Source organism: Amia ocellicauda, chromosome 11 (assembly GCF_036373705.1).
Source record: "Amia ocellicauda isolate fAmiCal2 chromosome 11, fAmiCal2.hap1, whole genome shotgun sequence".
Taxonomy (NCBI): Eukaryota; Metazoa; Chordata; class Actinopteri; order Amiiformes; family Amiidae; genus Amia; species Amia ocellicauda.
Window position 1 is genome coordinate 13,566,764 of NC_089860.1, and position 21,394 is coordinate 13,588,157.

Sequence of the window (21,394 nt, forward strand, 5' to 3'; positions counted from 1 at the left end):
GGATCATATGCGATTAATTGACAAAGGCGTTATTCGAGTGTCTGTGAGAAACAGGAAACTTAAATGTTAGTTTAGCAATGTCTAATGAATTGAGGTAAGAACTGGCAGTGAAGAGACTGTGCTGCCCTAACCCAGTTTTAGATGGATTTGATTTGCATTGTGTAACTACAGTGATGTAAGGTATATATACAGTAAGTTTTAGTATATACATCTAATTTAATGTAGCTGTGAAAGACACATGGTTATATAGCACCCATGACATTTCTATTTTAAACTTTTTGTGCTATAACTGCAAATAGGGTTGTGTAGAGGTAAGAAAAAAGTTCACAACTGGTGCAAAATATTGAACATTCATTAATATATGCTGACTCTGAAAAATCTATTTGTCATCAAAGCACACACAGATATAGTAACCAGTTCCTGTTAACACCTTTTTATTTTCCGTTTATTGTCACAATTAGGCCATAAAGTACTGATAAGAGGTAATCATGTATCAGATCCATTTTGCAACCCTAGAGAGTGTGGTGTTGTGAAAGTTAGCTCTGTTGCAATATTGTAAGTTTCACGAAGCAGGGGAAATCCAAATTCCTCAAAACAGCTGCTATTCTAAGTACTTACAGATTTGGTTTCTTCATTAGACCCTTGTCTTTCCACAAGATTCACAACTTCAAACTCTGAGGAGCCTTCCTAAAATGAGAATACACATTCAATTATTTTGTAAATGCTTTAATTTCAATGACTAATGTGCACTTGTTACAGTACACATTAGGCAACAAACCTTATATACAGATTCACTTACACTAGAGACCGGTCTCAGGTCAGTTCTAAGTTTGCATTCTTGAGTTTCCTTCAGTTCTGGATTGGAGTTTTCATGACTCTTATTTTGGCCTGGAAGCATGAAAATACAAATTGTCAAAAAATGCAGCTCTGCTGATCAAAGACTTGATTCCCTGCTGCCCATTCATTATTCACTTGATATAGATTTCATAAAAATACATATACACAAACTCCAGATACTTTTAAAATTAACACAACCATTCATACACTCTTCAATTATTCGTGGTCTACATTCATCTCGCCTCAACATCTACAAGTGTCAGACCCTCGTGCAAAGCTGATGTTTCCCTTGTGTGTGACTGTGCTGATTACGGTGTTGACAGACCTTGGGTTTGTTTTGGAATGCCAATGCCCAGACTTGAATTAAAGCTGGATGAGGATCTCAGGACCTCGTTGTCTCTCACTAGCTCTTCCACTCGTTGACGTAATTTTGATGCCTCCGTCTGGGATTCTTCTAGCAGGTCCCCTACAATTAGCAGACAATGATGTGAACTACATGAGCATGGGTATCTGCATATCAACAGAAACCTTAATGTTAATGTTTTATGAAAAATCTCAGGGTTAAATGGTAAATTTAAATCAAACTAATTAAATTAGTAAAATTACATACACAAACAAAACAAATCTATGTGGCATGTTGATAAAATACAACCAAACAATTTGTGATTTATATAAATTCATTTAAAAGTTAATACAGGTTTCTTTAAATTGTAACAATTACAAAAACAAGCACAAAATACTTACAAATACTTAAAGAGTTGTTGGCTTAATTATAGAAAATGTTATTTTTTATCAGTTATCACAGATGCTAGCCACAGGGCTACAGTTGGCATAATATATTGGGATAGAAACTGGTTTCAATATTTCTCATCCGATCATAAAATATAATTTTCCATTTAATTTCTGAAGGAAATATTTCTCATGATTATTTCTCTTGCTGAATGTTAACGTTTCACTGGCTGTTCTGACAAAAATATACTTCAGAAGTTCCATTTTCCAAAGAAGGGTCATGGCAAAAGGAAGTGTACATGCAGCAAAATTGGCATTACTATGTATGGGAATCATTTATCTAGCAAAGAATGGATACAGTACTCTGACATCCACATTTATCTTCGCCTTAGTGTAATCATAATCACATATTCCTATAAAGGTCACTGAATTAGTAAACTGACATAACAAGTCTGTTCCAGTTAACACCTGTTATTACTGTGGAAAAGGCCAGGTTTATGTAATTAACACACCATCATTTAGTGTGGAATTAGATTGGAAAAAACAACAACATAATTGTGGAGACCTTTTGGATTTCCCATATTACCACTCTGCTTCACTGGATTACAGATGGAACCAAGGCACACAGCTCATATAATAAAGACTCCAGCACAAAATCACCACATAATTGTATCACAATACCTGAAAAAACATTGTGCCATGTTGGTTATTTTGTTTTGCCGTATGAATTGTCGGCAGCTAGAAACAGAATTTGTTTTTAGCCTATGAACTAAATACATCCAGGCCAAGCTTTGAGACTCATGTAATGTGGGAGTGAGCGACCGTGTAGTACCTAAGCTCTTGAGACCCTTCATCCGCTCCCTCAGAATGCAGTTCTCTTCCAGTAGTTGTTTGTAGGCCAAACTGCTTGCTTCTTCCTTCTGCTCACTCCCACCCGGGTCATAAATTCGATAGGGCCCTTTCCCCTCCATTGGTAGCACTTTACTTACAAAACATACTGCTGCAGGGTCTTACACTGACAGGGAGGGAAAAAAGAAGGAAAAAAGGGGCAAACATTAGTTATAAAGAAGCACATTACAGTGTTCCATTAAATATAGCATTATACTATTGTATTTGTTGCAACAGTTGTTGCAACACACTTTTTTCAGAACCCCACCACTCGCTCTTTATTGAGGTCATCTGTTCAGAGCCACCTAGTTAACGCTATCGTAGTTTATTGCATACCTGGTAATATATGTGCAGGTGGAAGGAAAAGCACCACACAGTATCTGTAGTTCTTTACTATATTAAATATGAAATATCATCAGCTGTCTCTTTCTTTAGGTTTAGCTACTTGGATTTCATGTTGGCTACCACCAATATTCACCTACATTTCTGAATGTTTTAATCTCTTCATCATCTCTTCAAAACAGTTCCCTGCACGAGATGCAAAAATTAGGTATAGTCCCCATACAGATGTTTAAAAAGTACCTTTAAGACACTGTATTTAAGTCCTGTTATCATTATCATCATCGCTCAAATCTACTCTTTACCAACTACAAAATACAACATGTTGAATAAATTGCTTTAAAATGTTAGTTTACATGTGAACCTCTACTGATTTCTGCCAGCAATAAGCAAGAGATCCACTATTGTGGTAGAATTTGTCTATGCAAAAATTGTGTGGGGGTGATCACTATCTGCTGATAACCCTAAAAAAAAGTTTCCACTATAATGGAAAGTCTGATATCTGTGGATTGGAAGCAATTAAGAAGGTTTATGCAACCCTGCAAAAATGCAAACAATCAAATGTTACAAAAATAATCTGTGTGGGTGCCACTGCAGGTGTTGTTTCTCTCAGCAGAGGTATGATGTAGAAAAGTGGCAGATTGTTCATTTGCGGATTGTTTTCAGAAAAATAATGATTGTTCTCTTCCCCCACAGCACGCTCACCTTTCCCAATTAAAGGCTCATTCTGACTGGCCATCATTATTTCATGACTTAAGAAACGTCTGGGTGTTAATGACGGCAGCCAATTAGAACACTTAAGGCGCCATTCCAAACATGATGGAAACTCAACATAGTAAAGTATATTATTAAAGGGATCAGAAAATGTATATTCATCTTGCAATATTAACGACAGAACCGTACCTGAACCAACTTGGAATTCACAGCTGGAAACCACAAAAGAGGTACGGTACCTGTCCATAAGTATCTATGTGCTTTTTATGTAGAAGAATGGTAAGAATACAATATAATTCAGTTTCACTTCCGATTCAATTCTCCTCTTACCTGAATGTTTGCAAATGTTACTGCACTCAAAATTAAATCTAAGAAACATATATATATATATATATATATATATATATATATATATATATATATATATATATATATATATATATATATATATATAGTACTGTGCATAGGTTTTAGGTAGGTGTGAAACAATGCTGTAAAGTAAGAATGCTTTGAAAAATAGACATGTTAATGGATTATATTTATAAATTAACTAAATGCAAAGTGAGTGAACAGAAGAAAAATCTACATCAAGTCAATATTTCGTGTGACCACCCTTTGCTTTCAAAACAGCATCAATTCTGCTAGGTACACTTGCACAGTTTTTGAAGGAACTCGGCAGGTAGGTCGGCCCAAACATCTTGGAAAACTAACCACAGTTCTTCTGTGGATTTAGGCAGCCTCAGTTGCTTCTCTCTCTTCATGTAATCCCAGACAGACTCGATGATGTTGAGATCAGGGCTCTGTGGGGGCGAAACCATCACTTCCAGGACTCATTGTTCTTTTTTAAACTGAAGATAGTTCTTAATGACGTTTGCTGTATGTTTGGGGTCATTGTTATGCTGCAGAATAAATTTGGGGCCAATCAGATGCCATCCTGATGGTACTGCATGATGGATAAGTATCTGCCTGTACTTGTCAGCAATGAGGAGACCATTCATTCTGACCAAATCCCCAACTCCATTTGCAGAAATGCAGCCCCAAACTTGCAAGGAACCTCCACCATGCTTCACTGTTGCCTGCAGACACTCATTCCTGTACCGCTCTCCAGCCCTTCGGTGAACAAACTGCCTTCTGCTACAGCCAAATATTTCAAATTTTGACTCATCAGTCCAGAGCACCTGCTGCCACTTGGCCTTGTTGCCAAGTTGGAGATATGGCTTTTTGGCCGCAAGTCTTCCATGAAGGCCACTTCGGACCAGACTTCTCCGGAAAGTAGATGGGTGTACCAGGGTCCTAGTTTTCTGCCAATTCTAAGCTGATGGCACTGCTGGACATCTTCGGATTGTGAAGGGAAGTAAGCATGATGTGTCTTTCATCTGCTGCAGTAAGTTTCCTTGGCCGACCACTGCGTCTACGTTACCCGTTTCTTTGCGTTTCTTCAAAAGAGCTTGGACAGCACATCTGGAAACCCCTGTCTGCCTTCAAATTTCTGCCGGGGAGAGACCTTGCTGATGCAGTATAACTGCCTTGTGTCTTGTTGCTGTGCTCAGTCTTGCCATGGTGTATGACTTTTGGCACTAAACTGTCTTCAGCAACCTCACCTTAACTGAGTTTGGCTGTCCCTCACCCAGTTTTATTCCTCCTACACAGCTGTTTCTGTTTCAGTTAATGATTGTGTTTCAACCTACATATTGAATTGTTGATCATTAGCACCTGTTTGGTATAATTGTTTATTCATACACCTGACTATATCCCTACAAAATCCCTGACTGTGTGCAAGTGTACCTAGAAGAATTGGGTGGTCACACCAACTATGCATTTTATTTAGATTTTTCTTCTGTTCATTCACTTTGCATTTAGTTAATTGATACATATAATCTATTAACATGTCTATTTTTGAAAGCATTCTTACTTTAGAGCATTTTTTCACACCTGCCTACAACTTTTGCACAGTAATGTGTATATATTATATATATATATACATATATGTATATATATATACGTATATATATATATATATATATATATACATACATACGTATATATATATATATATATATATATATATATATACACACACATATATACATATATATATATATATACGTATACATTATATATATATATATATATATATATATATATATATATATACGTATACATTATATATATATATATATATATATATATATATATATATATATATATATATATATACATATACGTATACATATACATATATATATACACATATACATATATACACATATACATATATATATATATATACACATACATATACATATATATATATATATATACACATATACATATACATATATATACATATATATATATATACACATATATATATATATACATATACATATATATACATATACATATATATACATATACATATATATATATATATATATATATATATATACACACACACACACACACACATTTCACTGAATGTGTGAGTGAGTGAGTGATATCTCCTATAAGAAATACAACACATCTGTCAAAAATTACTTTAAGTAGGCCTACCTTAGACTGTAGATTAGCAACTTCAAAATGCAGGATTAATTTTGTGAAGTGAGGACTTCTTCACAGAATTGTTCAATTCTTTGTCTACACTTCTTTTTGGTGTCCGTGCAGACAGTACTGTAAAGCCACAATACCGAAAGGGTCCTTTATAAGGGAAGAACCAGAAGGCGCTCCCCTATCTAGTATTACAAGTAAATGAAACCAAAACTAAGCATGGTCTTTCTAAACCCTAGTGATTACATCAAGTGTACACCAGTCAGCCATTCTGGAAAACCATCAGGTTCTCTGCACCATTGATACATCACTGACATTAGGGAACAGACAAGGGAACAAGATGAAGCCACAGAACTGTAATTTATGGTAATTGGTAAAAGGATTTCATATTCTTACAGTAATGGCCTCTATTTTCAAAACCCTTTTGGTACTGCATTAGAATTTAGGATTAAAACAGGACGTTCAAGGAGAGATTAAAAACTGCTGACATACTAAAGCTGAAAGAACAACAAACAAGGGAAAGGGGTTTACATTTCCTGACATATGATTACAAAGTATTATCTTCCTTAGCTTGTTTTGTATGTTGCATTTAACTTCCTTGTCTCTCATATAAAATGAGTACTTCCCAATAAGCAACACCAATACTCTTCCAGTCATCACAGGAGTGCAGATCTTATCATAAGAGGTGTTAACTGTACTTGGACATTGTACTCAACCTAGCCAGCTATGCCAGTTAGGACACAATCAATACATTTAGACTTGGATGAGGAAGATAAAACCTACTAAGCTTTTCTAATTCGACCTTTTAGTTTCCATTTCAGTCAGATCCGCAGCCAACCATGTGTGACCAGATAACTGGGGTGGCTTTCACTTTTGGAATGTATATTGGGAAAGTTTAAAGCTTTTCACACAATCAATTTTGACTGGAATTGGGGCAGGAAAAAAAAAAAGTAGGGACAGGAAAAGGGATGCAGGTCTATGATGCATGTAGGAGGTCATAACTGTACAAAGCTTAAGACACATTACCTTGTAAATAGTAAATATTACACCTGAGATAAGCTACAGCTTTTGGCACAGACTAGCCGTACACACAGAGTTTAAGAATTTAACAGAGCCTACTCTTTACACAACATAAAGCTTATCCTTGTTTTGTGTGTGTGTGTGTGTGTGTGTGTGTGTGTGTGTGTGTGTGTGTGTGTGTGTGTGTAACAGAACACAGATCTACCAAGAATACAACTCATGACATGAATTTCTGAAAACTAAACTTAAAAAAGTTGAGGACGAAAGTCATTTGCATTTCTCAGATTGAAATGAAAAAAAAAAAAATCTCCCATTTTTCTTCTTTACAGTAGAGCAATTACAAGAAGTGCAAAGTATGATTAATACATGGAGTGCGTGCACAAAAATACATCATTTTGAAATGAGAGTAGACTAAAAAATCACGGAATTTCAGAACAAACCGTAAAATGAAACACCTCAACACAGGTGTTTTTTGAAGTGAAAAACATGCCGGTAAAAGGACATAATCCAGGTTAGATATACAGAAATGTAGGTTTTGTGGTCTGTAATGTATCAATGAAAACCCACTGAAGTTGATCACAGATTTTCAATAATTAAATAGGAGTTATAGAATAGAAGGAATATTTCAAGAGTTCTTGTAAACCTATCAATAAGTAAATACCTTCAGATTGTATCATAGGAAAGTCTCATAGAACATGACCTTGTGACCTCTAGCACAAACACTACAATGGTAGCCATTAGCATATCCCTATTAAAATCTCATTAATTCCCAATTATCATATCATGATAATAATCTAATATTCGGCAACAGCAGCAACGAGAAGGTAGGGAACATTTTTTGTAAAGGGCTGTAAAATTAGAATCCTAGACAAGTAAAAATAAGTGTTTAATATTAGCCTATTATCAACATGCACAATATTTTATTTTTCTTTAGCCAGAAAACTTATTTATTACAGAGACTAGTCTGTTCACACCCTCATTCTTAATTCCCACATGTCCTAATAGTGATTGTCCTTTTATTAAGACACTTATTGTGTTTAGTGCAACTCTGACCTCAGGTACTGTAACTTGGTTTGTCATTACAGTAACATACTTCCCCAAACTCCAAGAGCAGAAAAAAACAACCAAAAAAAGCTAATATCTCAACTTGTATCAATTTCATTTGTTTTTTCTTGTATCCTATAGTCAGTCATCTGTGGGTTACTTTATAACTAACATTAAACTAATAAGTCACCAGTGCTCCACTTCAATAGACACAAGCTGAATCTTTTTTTTTTAGATAATCAAATCTGTGATCACTTACAGTATAAATTCAGAGTGAGTTTACATTACTTACTGTTCAGGAGTTCTTAGAAGTCTAGTACTTAAAAGAAAAAAGAAAAAAATGATTATTTTTAAATGTTTTGAGGTCATGACTAGCTAAGAAAAGCCTAAATCTGACTTGACCAAAAGATGAAGGCAATGATGGATCAATGTCTGCTATTTTGCTAACACTATGTTACAAGTAAAAAGATTTTCACTTTGAGTTTTTCCTGCATCCAGTGCACAAAACCTAATATAACCAAAAAACTCCATATTTTGCTGTCGAGCATGTCCCTCAGCTCTCACTATCTTGTACTGTAAACCCTAACCCATGATCTAACCTATGGTGAACCCAGTAGTTTGTGATCTCTCCTACAGAACAAAGTAAGTTATAAGAGCTTGAAAAAGGATCAACAAGCTATCTGTTTATACATACATTCTCAGAAAAACAGTGAATGTTATATTGCCCGAAATACACAACCAAACAATAGGGGTAACTGCTGAACAAAAACATAACACACAGACACACACACCATATGAAATATAATAATCTTGTGTGAATTATAGTGCCCATGTCTTTTGTGCATATTGGCCTACACTGCCAAAAACTTACACTACCTACACAAAATAAATACACTTACTGCAACATTTAGCCTACAATATGATTCATCAACACATATTTTTCACTATGAGAATGTATTCTAAATATACTTTTCATTGTGACTGGTCTGGGGGTCATTCAAGAAGAGGCGTGAGTAGACTCTTGTGAAGACCCAAAAGGTCACTTAGTGGGAGCCAAAGGGCAAGGAGAAAGACAGACAAGACGAGTAATAAATCATACAATAAATCATAAAAATAATAATAATGATAATAATCTTGGTATTTTATTTTGAAAACAAAATGTTTTCCCTGCCATTAAGTTCCATTTATCTGAGGTTTTTGTCCAGAGAACAACCTCTGTAAGAGATCAATAAACAGAAAGTAAATAATTAAAATACTTTCCATAGTGATGGAGGGAATGAATTGTTATGTGAAATGTGGTACCGTACACAAAGCTCAGAGGCATTTCAACAGTGTGGAAGGCATCACATCATCGAAAGATCAAGATTAACCCAAATGCACATATTACAGGTGGGTGTACTGCCCCGAAACAATAACAACAAGGAACTAACAAACCCACCACTAATTACTTAATTGGTGTGTGCCAATTCAATACATTCAAGGACTTTGGCTGGCATGCTAGCTGCTTATAGATCACCAAACCCCTATTTATTGTACCCCTGTATTCAAATAATGGTGCACAAAGCAAAAACTAACTTTCCTAGTCCAGGCTAACTCTTTTGCTTAGGTACATGTTAATAATACAAGTCATGTGTCAAAATAATAATTCCCATGAATGCTATTAAGTAATTGTTTCCAAATTCTGTTTTGAGGACACCTTTGATTGCTTTTATGCAAGCTGATTTCTCAACTAAACTATATATGCCCAATTATTTGCCTTTCTGTAAACAGACAGAATAACCCTATTTACCTACAACGTTTTAGAAGTCATTTTAAATCTCCAAATATTTAAAAAGGGTCGAAATTAAACCGTATATATTTAATTAAGGGCCAAATTAAGACACTTACATGTACAATTTGGAATAATAACAGGCAGATGAGAACTGCTTTTCTAAAAAGTAATGTAGTACTTTATCTCCAAGATTTAATTGAATGCACTCATTTATGTTTATGTATTGATGTATTGCATAAGATAACTAATTTCTATCACAAAACTGAGCACAGCCTCACAAAAGATCAGGTCAATCTACAAATGATATCAAAGAGAAAGGAGAACAACTCTCAGCAGAATAAAAGAATAAAGATAGACAACAAGCTGGTACATGTATCCAGTTCAGATTCGCTTCTTAAATAAAACTAGATACTCGTTTTTAATGCAGCTTCATACTGTTAGGGTAAAGAAGCACAGTATTTAATTTCAGCTCCCATCACTTGCACTTACACTTGCGATATATCAGATAGTATAATTTGAATAAAATAATTAGTTTACAACACTGGTGCTGGACCCATTTGCCAAGATAATGTCTTTCAATTGAACAACGTAGATTATCATTCGCTGATTCAGGCTACTCGTTGTTGGGTAATGGTAGATGTTTCGAGTCGAAAGGATGAGGCTGGATCAAGCGTATTTATCTAAGTTATATTTATTCAGACATTACATTGACCCCAAACAAGAAAATAAAGTTTCATACCTGTCCTGCTGAGAGGGCAAACGTTCAAAGCAGTCTACCGTCCTAACGCAGTTGTGAAAATGATCGCGGAAGTGCGAGTGTTCCGTGTTGCAACATGGGAATTTCCAGCCCGATGTAAACAGCTTTGATCGACAGCTAACGGACCAATCAGAGCACAAGGAGATCAAGTGCGACGATTTAAAGACACGCTGAAATGCGGAGAGGCTGGATTCCTTAGAGATACAGCATTTTGTGCAGGTTAAAGTAAGGTGGTGATTACTAGTGTTAAAAGAACAAATTCACCTATTACATAGCATAAGCAAAAATCATAATAAAGACTATACTTGATTCCTATGTAATGCATTTTGTGGTACAGCTGTCTAAAAATGTCTGCCAATTTATTTGTCTATGTTTGACTCATCTATATTCAAGTGTATAGACAATTTGCATTGAATTGTGATGAAACTCTTCCACAATGTCCTTAAGTTTCACGAACAACCTCTATATATTCAAAAAGAATATGCAAATACTATTTATAAGATTTCTAAGTCAGGAAATAAAACAATGTAGTTAACAGTTGCCAAGGAGTAACAAAGTACCCATTGAAAAAGAATGTAGGCATTCTAGTTTTTATTTTGGCAGATTCAATTGAAAAACAAAAACAATACTAGCAACTATATATATATATATATATATATATATATACACCAATCAGCCATAACATTATGACCACCTGCCTAATTATGTCCCCCTTTTGCTTCCAAGACAGCCCTGACCTGTCGAGGCATGGACTCCACTAGACCTCTGAAGGTGTGCTGTGGTATCTGGCACCAAGACGTTAGCAGCAGATCCTTTAAGTCCTGTAAGTTGCGAGGTGGGGCCTCCATGGATTAGACTTGTTTGTCCAGCACATCCCACAGATGCTCGATTGGATTGAGATCTGGGGAATTTGGAGGCCAAGTCAACACCTTGAACTCGTGATTCATCAGACCAGGCCACCTTCTTCCATTGCTCCGTGGTCCAGTTCTGATGCTCACGTGCCCATTGTAGGCGCTTTCGGCAGTAGACAGGGGTCAGCATGGGCACCCTGACTGGTCTGCGGCTACGCAGCCCCATACGCAACAAACTGCGATGCACTGTGAGTTCTGACACCTTTCTATCAGAACCAGCATGAACTTTTTCAGCAATTTGAGCTACAGCAGCTCGTCTGTTGGATTGGACCACACGGGCCAGCCTTCGCTCCCCACGTGCATCAATGAGCCTTGGCCAAGAACCTGTCACCAGTTCACCGCTTTTCCTTCCTTGGACCACTTTTGATCGGTACTGACCACTGCAGACCGGGAACACCCCACAAGAGCTGCAGTTTTGGAGATGCTCTGACCCAGTCGTCTAGTCATCACAATTTGTTTGTGTGTGTGTGCGCGTGTGTGTGTGTGTGTGTGTATGTGTGTGTGTGGAGAACTGTGCTGTTTCAAGCATAGTAATACCAGTTTGAGATCCAAGCCCACAATTGTTCCAGAAATTAGTTAATAGTAAAATTAGTTTAAGGTTCAGATCACGAGGATTGGATGACTAGTCATGACAGGAGATGTCCAGTCAGAACAGTGGCTGAAAATATTAATGAAGTGTCTTTTTGCTACATTACAGACCTTTCACCATGAATGATACAACAAGATACAATTCCAACAATTTTGTGCATTTATGATGTACAATCATCAAATAATAAGCAATAAAAAATATAATTTTCCTATGCATTTCTCTGCATTTTACATGTACAAATCAGATATGGTTGTATTTAACAGGAGCATAACAATAACGTTAGTAGTTTAGTTCCAAAAAAAGAGGCTGGGGATCCCCTACTTCTTTTTTCTATTTCCTGTTTAAATCGCACAGAAACTGACACACTTCCCCTCTGATTTTATTTATATTCTAGATAGGCCTAGATAGAGAATAAAACAAACAAAATAAGGTATTATTAAAACATTATGGTTTTAAGGGCCTTTTAGTAGATAAATTAGAGTCTTTTAATTTGTATCTGACTAAAATACAAGAACTTGTATAATATATACAAGCTACTTCATCTTATATAATCTTTAATTACATATATATGTATACACTAAATTCAATCCGATTTATCTTTAAATACATTTTGAAGAACTCCTATGATATTGTTAAATATAACTTTCAGGTGACTAATTGTGTGTTAAAGTGGCTAAATAACTAAACTAATTTCCAGATTCTGTTAATGTGTGGCATTTATTATCCCAGTTTGTGCTTCTCTTATTACAAATCATCAAATTCAACAATATCTGACCAATTATTATCTCAGTTAAATTAAATCTACTAATTTTAATCAAATATTATTTCGATAAAATGCAATAATAACACTGTGCAATACCTTTTCAGTTAATTTAAGGTTTAAGGCTCACCCTATATTTCCATTAAATGTAATAAATCGATTTTTATATTTAATTGCTGTATTATTATTATTATTATTATTATTATTATTATTATTATTATTATTATTATTATTATTATTATTATTATGCACTCTTCATGATGCCACATCAACAGTGACCTCTTGTGTTGGCATTAATGAAAGTAAAAATACAATTCAATCATATACACTCACCTAAAGGATTATTAGGAACACCATACTAATACTGTGTTTGACCCCCTTTCGCCTTCAGAACTGCCTTAATTCTACGTGGCATTGATTCAACAAGGTGCTGAAAGCATTCTTTAGAAATGTTGGCCCATATTGATAGGATAGCATCTTGCAGTTGATGGAGATTTGTGGGATGCACATCCAGGGCACCAAGCTCCCGTTCCACCACATCCCAAAGATGCTCTATTGGGTTGAAATCTGGTGACTGTGGGTGCCAGTTTAGTACAGTGAACTCATTGTCATGTTCAAGAAACCAATTTGAAATGATTCGACCTTTGTGACATGGTGCATTATCCTGCTGGAAGTAGCCATCAGAGGATGGGTACATGGTGGTCATGAAGGGATGGACATGGTCAGAAACAATGCTCAGGTAGGCCGTGGCATTTAAACAATGCCCAATTGGCACTAAGGGGCCTAAAGTGTGCCAAGAAAACATCCCCCACACCATTACACCACCACCACCAGCCTGCACAGTGGTAACAAGGCATGATGGATCCATGTTCTCATTCTGTTTACGCCAAATTCTGACTCTACCATCTGAATGTCTCAAAAGAAATCGCGACTCATCAGACCAGGCAACATTTTTCCAGTCTTCAACTGTCCAATTTTGGTGAGCTTGTGCAAATTGTAGCCTCTTTTTCCTATTTGTAGTGGAGATGAGTGGTACCCGGTGGGGTCTTCTGCTGTTGTAGCCCATCCGCCTCAAGGTTGTACGTGTTGTGGCTTCACAAATGCTTTGCTGCATACCTCGGTTGTAACGAGTGGTTATTTCAGTCAAAGTTGCTCTTCTATCAGCTTGAATCAGTCGGCCCATTCTCCTCTGACCTCTAGCATCAACAAGGCATTTTCACCCACAGGACTGCCGCATACTGGATGTTTTTCCCTTTTCACACCATTCTTTGTAAACCCTAGAAATGGTTGTGCGTGAAAATCCTAGTAACTGAGCAGATTGTGAAATACTCAGACCGGCCCGTCTGGCACCAACAACCATGCCACGCTCAAAATTGCTTAAATCACCTTTCTTTCCCATTCAGACATTCAGTTTGGAGTTCAGGAGATTGTCTTGACCAGGACCACACCCCTAAATGCATTGAAGCAACTGCCATGTGATTGGTTGGTTAGATAATTGCATTAATGAGAAATTGAACAGGTGTTCCTAATAATCCTTTAGGTGAGTGTATATGTACACACATCCATGATTAATAAATTACTAAATAAATCTGGGAATAGGTTTCAGAAAAACATTCATAAGCAGACTCTGTTAGAAGAATACAATGATGCATGAGCTAAAATGGCAACTTCTGACCCAACATGGCTGCCACATTGTTTTCAATGTCCACAGGAAATCATCCCAGCACTGTCCTGCCAGTAGATTTCAGACATAAACTAGATACTGAAACTCTGGAAGCTTGCCCTCTTCACTATCATAACATTCACATTTATTTGAACAATTATAATTTATAGAATAAATCTTAGTAAAAATAACATAAGACATTTTTTATTTTCCTTGGAGAGGTGAAATTTCCCTGTGAGAATATAAATGTTGCAAAAAAAATCCCAAAATAACTACGAAAAATACAAGAATATGGTTTTCTGACTGAAAACAAGATATACCAAGTTATTTAAATTGCTTCAGACATGTATCTGCTTTCAGTATTATTTACATTTATATACCAATAAAAAACATTTTCTGTGCTTTGTACCAAACATGAAAATACTATAGTTCCTTTAATACAGCAGTCTTACTAACTTTTTATCTCTCTGTTAAAAACATTTTGTATTAGCTTCCCAATTGCTGCCATTCAGCATTTGAATGTTGGAAGTAACATAATTGGCAAATAGTACAATGCACTTGGTAGGCAGTCCTATATTAATTTTCTTTAATGCATACTGTAAATATTATGAAAACAGCATGTCAAATGTTTTGAAAGGTTCCTGGCATGATACACAATTTCCATGAGACTTGTCTATTGCAATTAAACTGCATGTATTTCAGTAGAACACTAGACATATTTTGGGGGAGATTGTTTGGCTTGTTTGTTTCTATTTACACACCCCATGTGATTCCTGAGAGAAGAACTATGAATTGAATATTTATATTTGATCGAATTGCATTTTTCTTTGCTGAACAAAAGTGTATCAGTAGTTCTAACAGTTGCCACAGGAAATAATTGAAAGGGAACATTGATTGCTTGAAAACATTCACCACAATTTTGTGGAAACACCATGCCAAATCCAGGCATATCATTTATAAATAGAATACTAATAGAAAATCATTTCAATTGCACATTTTTGGTATGAATTTTGCTTCAATCAAAGCCTACTTTACTGTATATCATGATTCATTTTTATGATTAACATACAAACAACAGTTATGATGTTGCACCTTATTACACATATAAATACACACTTCCATTCATATTGGATTGAAATACATGATATGTAAACAATTGAATTGCTTGAATATAAAATGAAAATAATCATTTGCAAACTTCAAAATGATATACAATTCAGGTAAACAACTATACATATTCACTGTATATATACACCACTGGCCTCTCTTTAATTAAGTAGTGAATAATTCACAATAATTCACAGATGTTGAGACAACTCATTACCTAAACTAAGATAACTCTTTGGGAGGCATTGTGCTGTTGTGCACCACTATATCTTTAAAAAAAAAGGCTTAAAAACCCAAAAGAAAAAAGAAAAACAAAAAAACTGAAAACTTTAATGTAACATAGTGTTAAAATGTATGAACAATAGAGCAAACTTACCCCTGGACTGTTGTTCTGCAAGGCTGTGAATTTAGCTGACAGGCGATTGTTACAGATGGTATTGGAACATGGGGGAAGCTATTTAGCTTGGTTTTAAACACACACGGGGAATTCCCATGTTGTGAGAGGCCCAGATATGTTCAGCTTACAAAAAAGGGACCTGTTATGAGTCCAAGAATGACAAAAAAAAAGTCTTCCTGATTGCATTTACCAAAAGAACTTGATATGGAATTACAAGGGACAAGCTTCAGTTTTCAAAATATCTGCTAAGCTCTTTGCACAATTTAGACTTATTGCCATATGCAGATATTTAGTAAAAGGTACTGGAATTAGATGGGATGTACTTCCTTTCAATTTGTGGTAAGTAGTTTGCATAACTTAAATAAGTATAGCTCGCAGTGCATGTACACATTTGAAAAATATTTTTTTTCTACTATGCCAAAACTGCAAAATGTACAATTATTCTTCTGTTTCCAGTTCTGTTTTAGTTAATTGGCATTTTACACATTTAAAAAGTACAACTCCAATACATTTTGAGTAGCTTAATGTTGTTTAAAGGCAAAAAACTATGACACACGATCAGACAAACAAAAATCTTGTTGAAAGGAAGAGAGAATGTACTTGACAGCCTCACACTAAACAGATATGGTCAATTCAACAACACCACACAATAACACATTTTTTAGTTCATGTAGTTTTAGAGAGTGCATTCTCCTAATTAATCCAGTCTTTTCACTTTCTATTCGATTAGTTACTGGATTCTCAACATCAATTCTAGGGAAGGGCTCTTGTTAAACTTTAAGTAGCAATCTGTATGTTTTTGGCACAGCGTCTAATAATTATCTGCAAAGCGTACAGCTAATGAAAGAGTAAAGTGTGTAATTGGTAGGAAATTGTGGTGTGTCCGTTTGATGTCCAGTGGCAGTAAAGAAAGTTTGCTGAATGATGTTATTATTATGTAATTGACTTATTTATTGTTTTTTGACTGCTTCAATACAGGAAGATGTTTCTGCAGCAGTAATTGAAGAATGTCTCTGGGATTAAAGTCTGCATGTGGGGATTTCCTAACCTCAGTTGTTTAACCCAGGCCTGTCCTGGTAGCAGCTGCAACAGCACTCTGTCACAGATTGCAGAGTTACATGCACTGGGCTGGCTCACACTTTGTTGCTCTAACCATACCAGCAGACACAAAGAAAGAAAACAACAATTATCTGCATAACCTTACATAAGGAAGCACCAGCATATGGAGCAGTAGACTCACCATCACTATCACTGAGTGCTCCCTCATGCAAAGAATAGTTTCTGCTTATGCACCACTGAGTGATTATAGTGCATTCTTAATATGTTGTTCCATAGATCACAACTTTCTTACAATATATATTTTTTATTACGTAGGAAAGAAGGAAGACTTATTAAGCATATTGTCACATTATTTATTTTTTTATCAGACATACATTTGCATGCCTTGCTCACCTCCTGGATTTGAATGCCCAGCTGAGACAATTTGCCTCGTTATGACAATGGTGGCTCATTGGCACTCCATCCCTTTCAGTGACAAAATATTGTTACAATAACTGTAAACAATGGAAAGTAACAATTTTGAAAGATGGAACGGAACCTTCCTGAGGTTCGGTGTTTTTCCATGTTTAGACAGTTTCCATTATATGATGTTGCACTACCATGGTAACACAAGTCATTGTTTTTCAGTATATTACACACAGTTCGTACCGTTCCAGTCATCTATGAATTGATCATTGTAATATCAGAAAAGCCTTTAAGTGCGTTCTTAAAATGCAATATTTATAGAATTGATATGTATCTATGGGAATGATGTATTTAACATTTTCTCATACACATCACAAGACATTTCTATTGTTCTGGCTTCCATCATGTTAATGAAGATAGAGGTGATGATTTTCCAGTGTATCAATACTGGCCTGTGCTTCTTAGAACAACAGTGCTCTTCCCACCATCTACTGCTTTGGAATAATGTTCTGGTTTCACATTCACCATGGACAACTCAGTCATTTGCTTTTAGTTTGCATTGACAAATTACTCCAGTGCAAAACCAGTTAGTAAACAATCTAATGCCGGAATTTGATATTGAGAGAGGATACAACAATGAATGGGTCAATTATTCAATGAATCACTATCGCATACCCTTGACAAGGGTACGCAGACTGAAACAAAGCACTATCATATTTATTATGTATTATGCTGCAGAAATCTTTCAGGTTAGTTATGTGTTACATAGCTTAGTCACATGAGGAATGGGCAAAAAAACAGCCCTGTATCTAAAATACAATATCAAAAGATAAAAAAAGATTGAAAGAAAAAAATCAAGCAAACAAAAACATCAAGTAAAAAAAAAAAAAAAAAAGTGTTTTGGCAGGGCAATAGTAATTGAAGGTCCAGTCTTAGTAGCTGAACAAAGTTATGATTTATGATGGGAAATTCCCTAGAAATATCCCTGTGCCTTTCCCTTTTTGCCAGGTGTATATGTCAATAGGTGTTAATCATTTAACACGCCTCATGATTGATTGGGCCTAGAGCAGATTGGAGTGGTGACTAGGAGACATTCATTTCTGTTGTAGGTAGAAACAAAGGTGCTTTTTTTTTTCTTATCCTAACACCAGAAATCTGTGCTTTCAAAGCGTTGTTTGATTGCTGGTGGCGCCTGCAGAAAATAAAGCAAAGAATCACATATGTCCAGATTCAAATTTCACTTGGTGGATTTGTTTTTTTGATTTTGCATGTCATCAGATCTATACTCTAGTGCAGTGATGGGCAATCCCGACCCCCCCGGCAGTGCCTTCTGGTATTGTCCCATCTCAACTCCTAATCATTTAATTGAACCATTTATTTGCTAAATGGAATCAGTTCAGCATTGTTTAAGAGCTGATGAAGAGAACTACCAAACCAGGGTTGGTCACCACTGTTCCATTTTAATTCAGCTTTGATTTTATATGCATCAGTCGCTGAGTGGGCATAACTGTATTATATTATTAGGAGGTATTGTGTAATAAGACTGTAGAAGAGGCATTGAAGCTTTTGATTGGACTATAATTGGCTGGTCATTGATGTAGGGCCCTATTCTTTGCTTTATGAAACTACAAAGAGCACACAGATGAATAAGTCGTGGGCTTTCAACACATACTTGTTCCCCAGGAACAGAAAAGTTCTTGCTCTGCACAAAACAAGAAACTCCACAATGGTGGTTCACTATCACATGAGTACATAATCACCTATTTAGGCAATATGACTATAGGGGTTTTCTCAATCGGAGGGCAAGCTTTTCCGCGTTCCAGTTACCATAGTCTCTTCCCATTACCTAAAATATTGCATGACCATCATAGATTGAGAACATTGCTTGGAAATGAGTGAGCAAGTGGAAATCAGAGATTTCACCATGCGCCAGTCAATATACATGCAAAAAAACATTATGCAAAGTTAATATACAAGTTAATTTTAGTACCATATGAGCACGTCTTAAATGAAGTAGAATCACAAAACTATTATTTTTGATTAGTTTAAGTGTCATTGTTTTCTTCAGCTTTTACTATCATTTGTACCATTCTACTTTACTATGATCAAATAAAAACTCTCTCTCTCTCACATACATATATTTTAACATCCCTTTTCATATTTCTTTCTCTAAATTAATTACATGCATTACTATATATTTTTTAAGTAGCTGACATACTTCCACATACTGTAAATAAAAGAATGATAATCATACTGAGGTCTGAAGAGGTATTCTAAAAAACAAATCACCCTTTTGATATTTGATGTGTGACAGCACCCCGTCAAGAATCTAGATGATTGCCAAATACATTATATTTGCACCATTGTTGCAGCAAGATTGTAAAACCCATGTATGAATTTCAGCTTTGTGTATCGCTCCAGAGAGGCCAGCTGCAGTAATGCTGTGTAGCTGATTTTTCATCCAAGGCCACAGAGAAGTCTGTGATAAAGTTGGGGTACCTCATCTGACATCAATGTAGTTTGAAAATCATACATTTTACTCTCTTGCATTCATTCATGTGCATTATTAGTTGTGCCTTTTATGATAGACATGCTTAAATTAGCATAAGATTTTCCTTCCCGAAAAACAAATTCTTCGGTGTGGTGTTCTGAGAACAATCTCCAAGGTAAGTTTTGTGGTTCGTGTTTGTCTAATATCAAAGCCATTTAGGTCTCTGTGTGCTCCAATGGTTTTTTAACTTCCTCTTTGAAATGCCTGAGGTGAGTGCAGCTGATCATCTGGAGAGTACAGCTTCCTCTTTCATTGAAGTTGCTCCACTGACATTTGTGTCTAGCCAGGCAGAAGATGGAAATTGCCAATCATATTTTCTTTCCTTAATGTCCATCCCTTGTTGCTAAATTATGAATACCACTGACAAAGCATCTACCAAAGTGGAACAGCACAGCAAAAGACCAAGGATGTATGTGTAAAATTTACACTGTAAATGAACGTCCTTTATTAGATTTCCTTTTGATTTACCTTCAAAATGGTATGATTGTGACACCTGGAAACCAAAAGACAAAGAAACTATCGATGCATATCATACAAGCCACAAACTGGCAAAAACAAATGTATGTCTATTGTGTCTCAGAGTTAAAAGTGGAATTGAATGGTGGTTAAATTGATAAATGATCCAAATAGAGGAAGCAAACTAAAATCTAAACATCACACGTCTGGTGAAAGAAGACTTCCTACATGTACCCTTAGGGCTCTGTCAGTTTCCTTTATGTTACTTTATACAGGTGATAAAAGGAAACAACAAAAAAAGAAAAAAAATAAGTTGTGATGGAACACTCTAAAAGTGTAGTTTTACCTCACATAAAGTGGCACATTTTTTGGTTTCTCAAATCTTTGTTGAAACTAAACCCGTCTTTGAAGAAACGCGCCTAAGCGTTCACTGAAGGGTATTTCCAAACCTCGCTCATAAATGTTACTACAATGTAATTAGGACTGATCTATTACAAAATAACCCTGTTTATCACTGCACGGACAGGCTGCTTGGTTATAACCCCACATAATAAAGCTCCGGCATGGTAACAGATTCACTATATTTCAGCTGTTTGAAAGCCATAATTACATATACACGCTTTGATATTGCCTAAGTCACTGCACGCCCAAATTATAATGCCACCCATTTGCTTTTAAGCAATGTCTGAATTTCCATCTAGGAACTTTCTGTGACATGTTGCTCTTAGCTAGCCATTTTTCATGTCAAAATAAAATGGATGCAATTGTATCCATGTGTATTACTAAACACAAAACATGCAAAGGCATCTGAAGTGACATCGATGGCTGACAAAATGCAGATCCTTTAATA

At 35.7% G+C, this 21,394-nt stretch overlaps 1 protein-coding gene across 3 annotated transcripts in view; it reads right to left on the reverse strand.

The window, feature by feature from the left end:
* Positions 1–16,138, reverse strand: part of tnip1 (TNFAIP3 interacting protein 1) — a 31,637-nt gene extending 15,499 nt beyond the window's left edge. For 2 of the 3 annotated variants that reach the window (XM_066716603.1, XM_066716601.1), the window contains exons 1-5: positions 10,629–10,759; positions 2,399–2,581; positions 1,163–1,303; positions 800–888; positions 619–687 (exon numbers count right to left, since the gene is read on the reverse strand). In XM_066716603.1, coding sequence (XP_066572700.1) covers positions 619–687; positions 800–888; positions 1,163–1,303; positions 2,399–2,537 — 438 coding nt within the window. In that variant the 5' untranslated portion in view covers positions 2,538–2,581; positions 10,629–10,759. Of the gene's footprint in view, positions 1–618; positions 688–799; positions 889–1,162; positions 1,304–2,398; positions 2,582–10,628; positions 10,760–16,052 lie in introns of those variants that run through there. The other variant, XM_066716602.1, reaches the window with a different exon arrangement.
* Between the last annotated feature and the right edge of the window lie 5,256 nt (positions 16,139–21,394).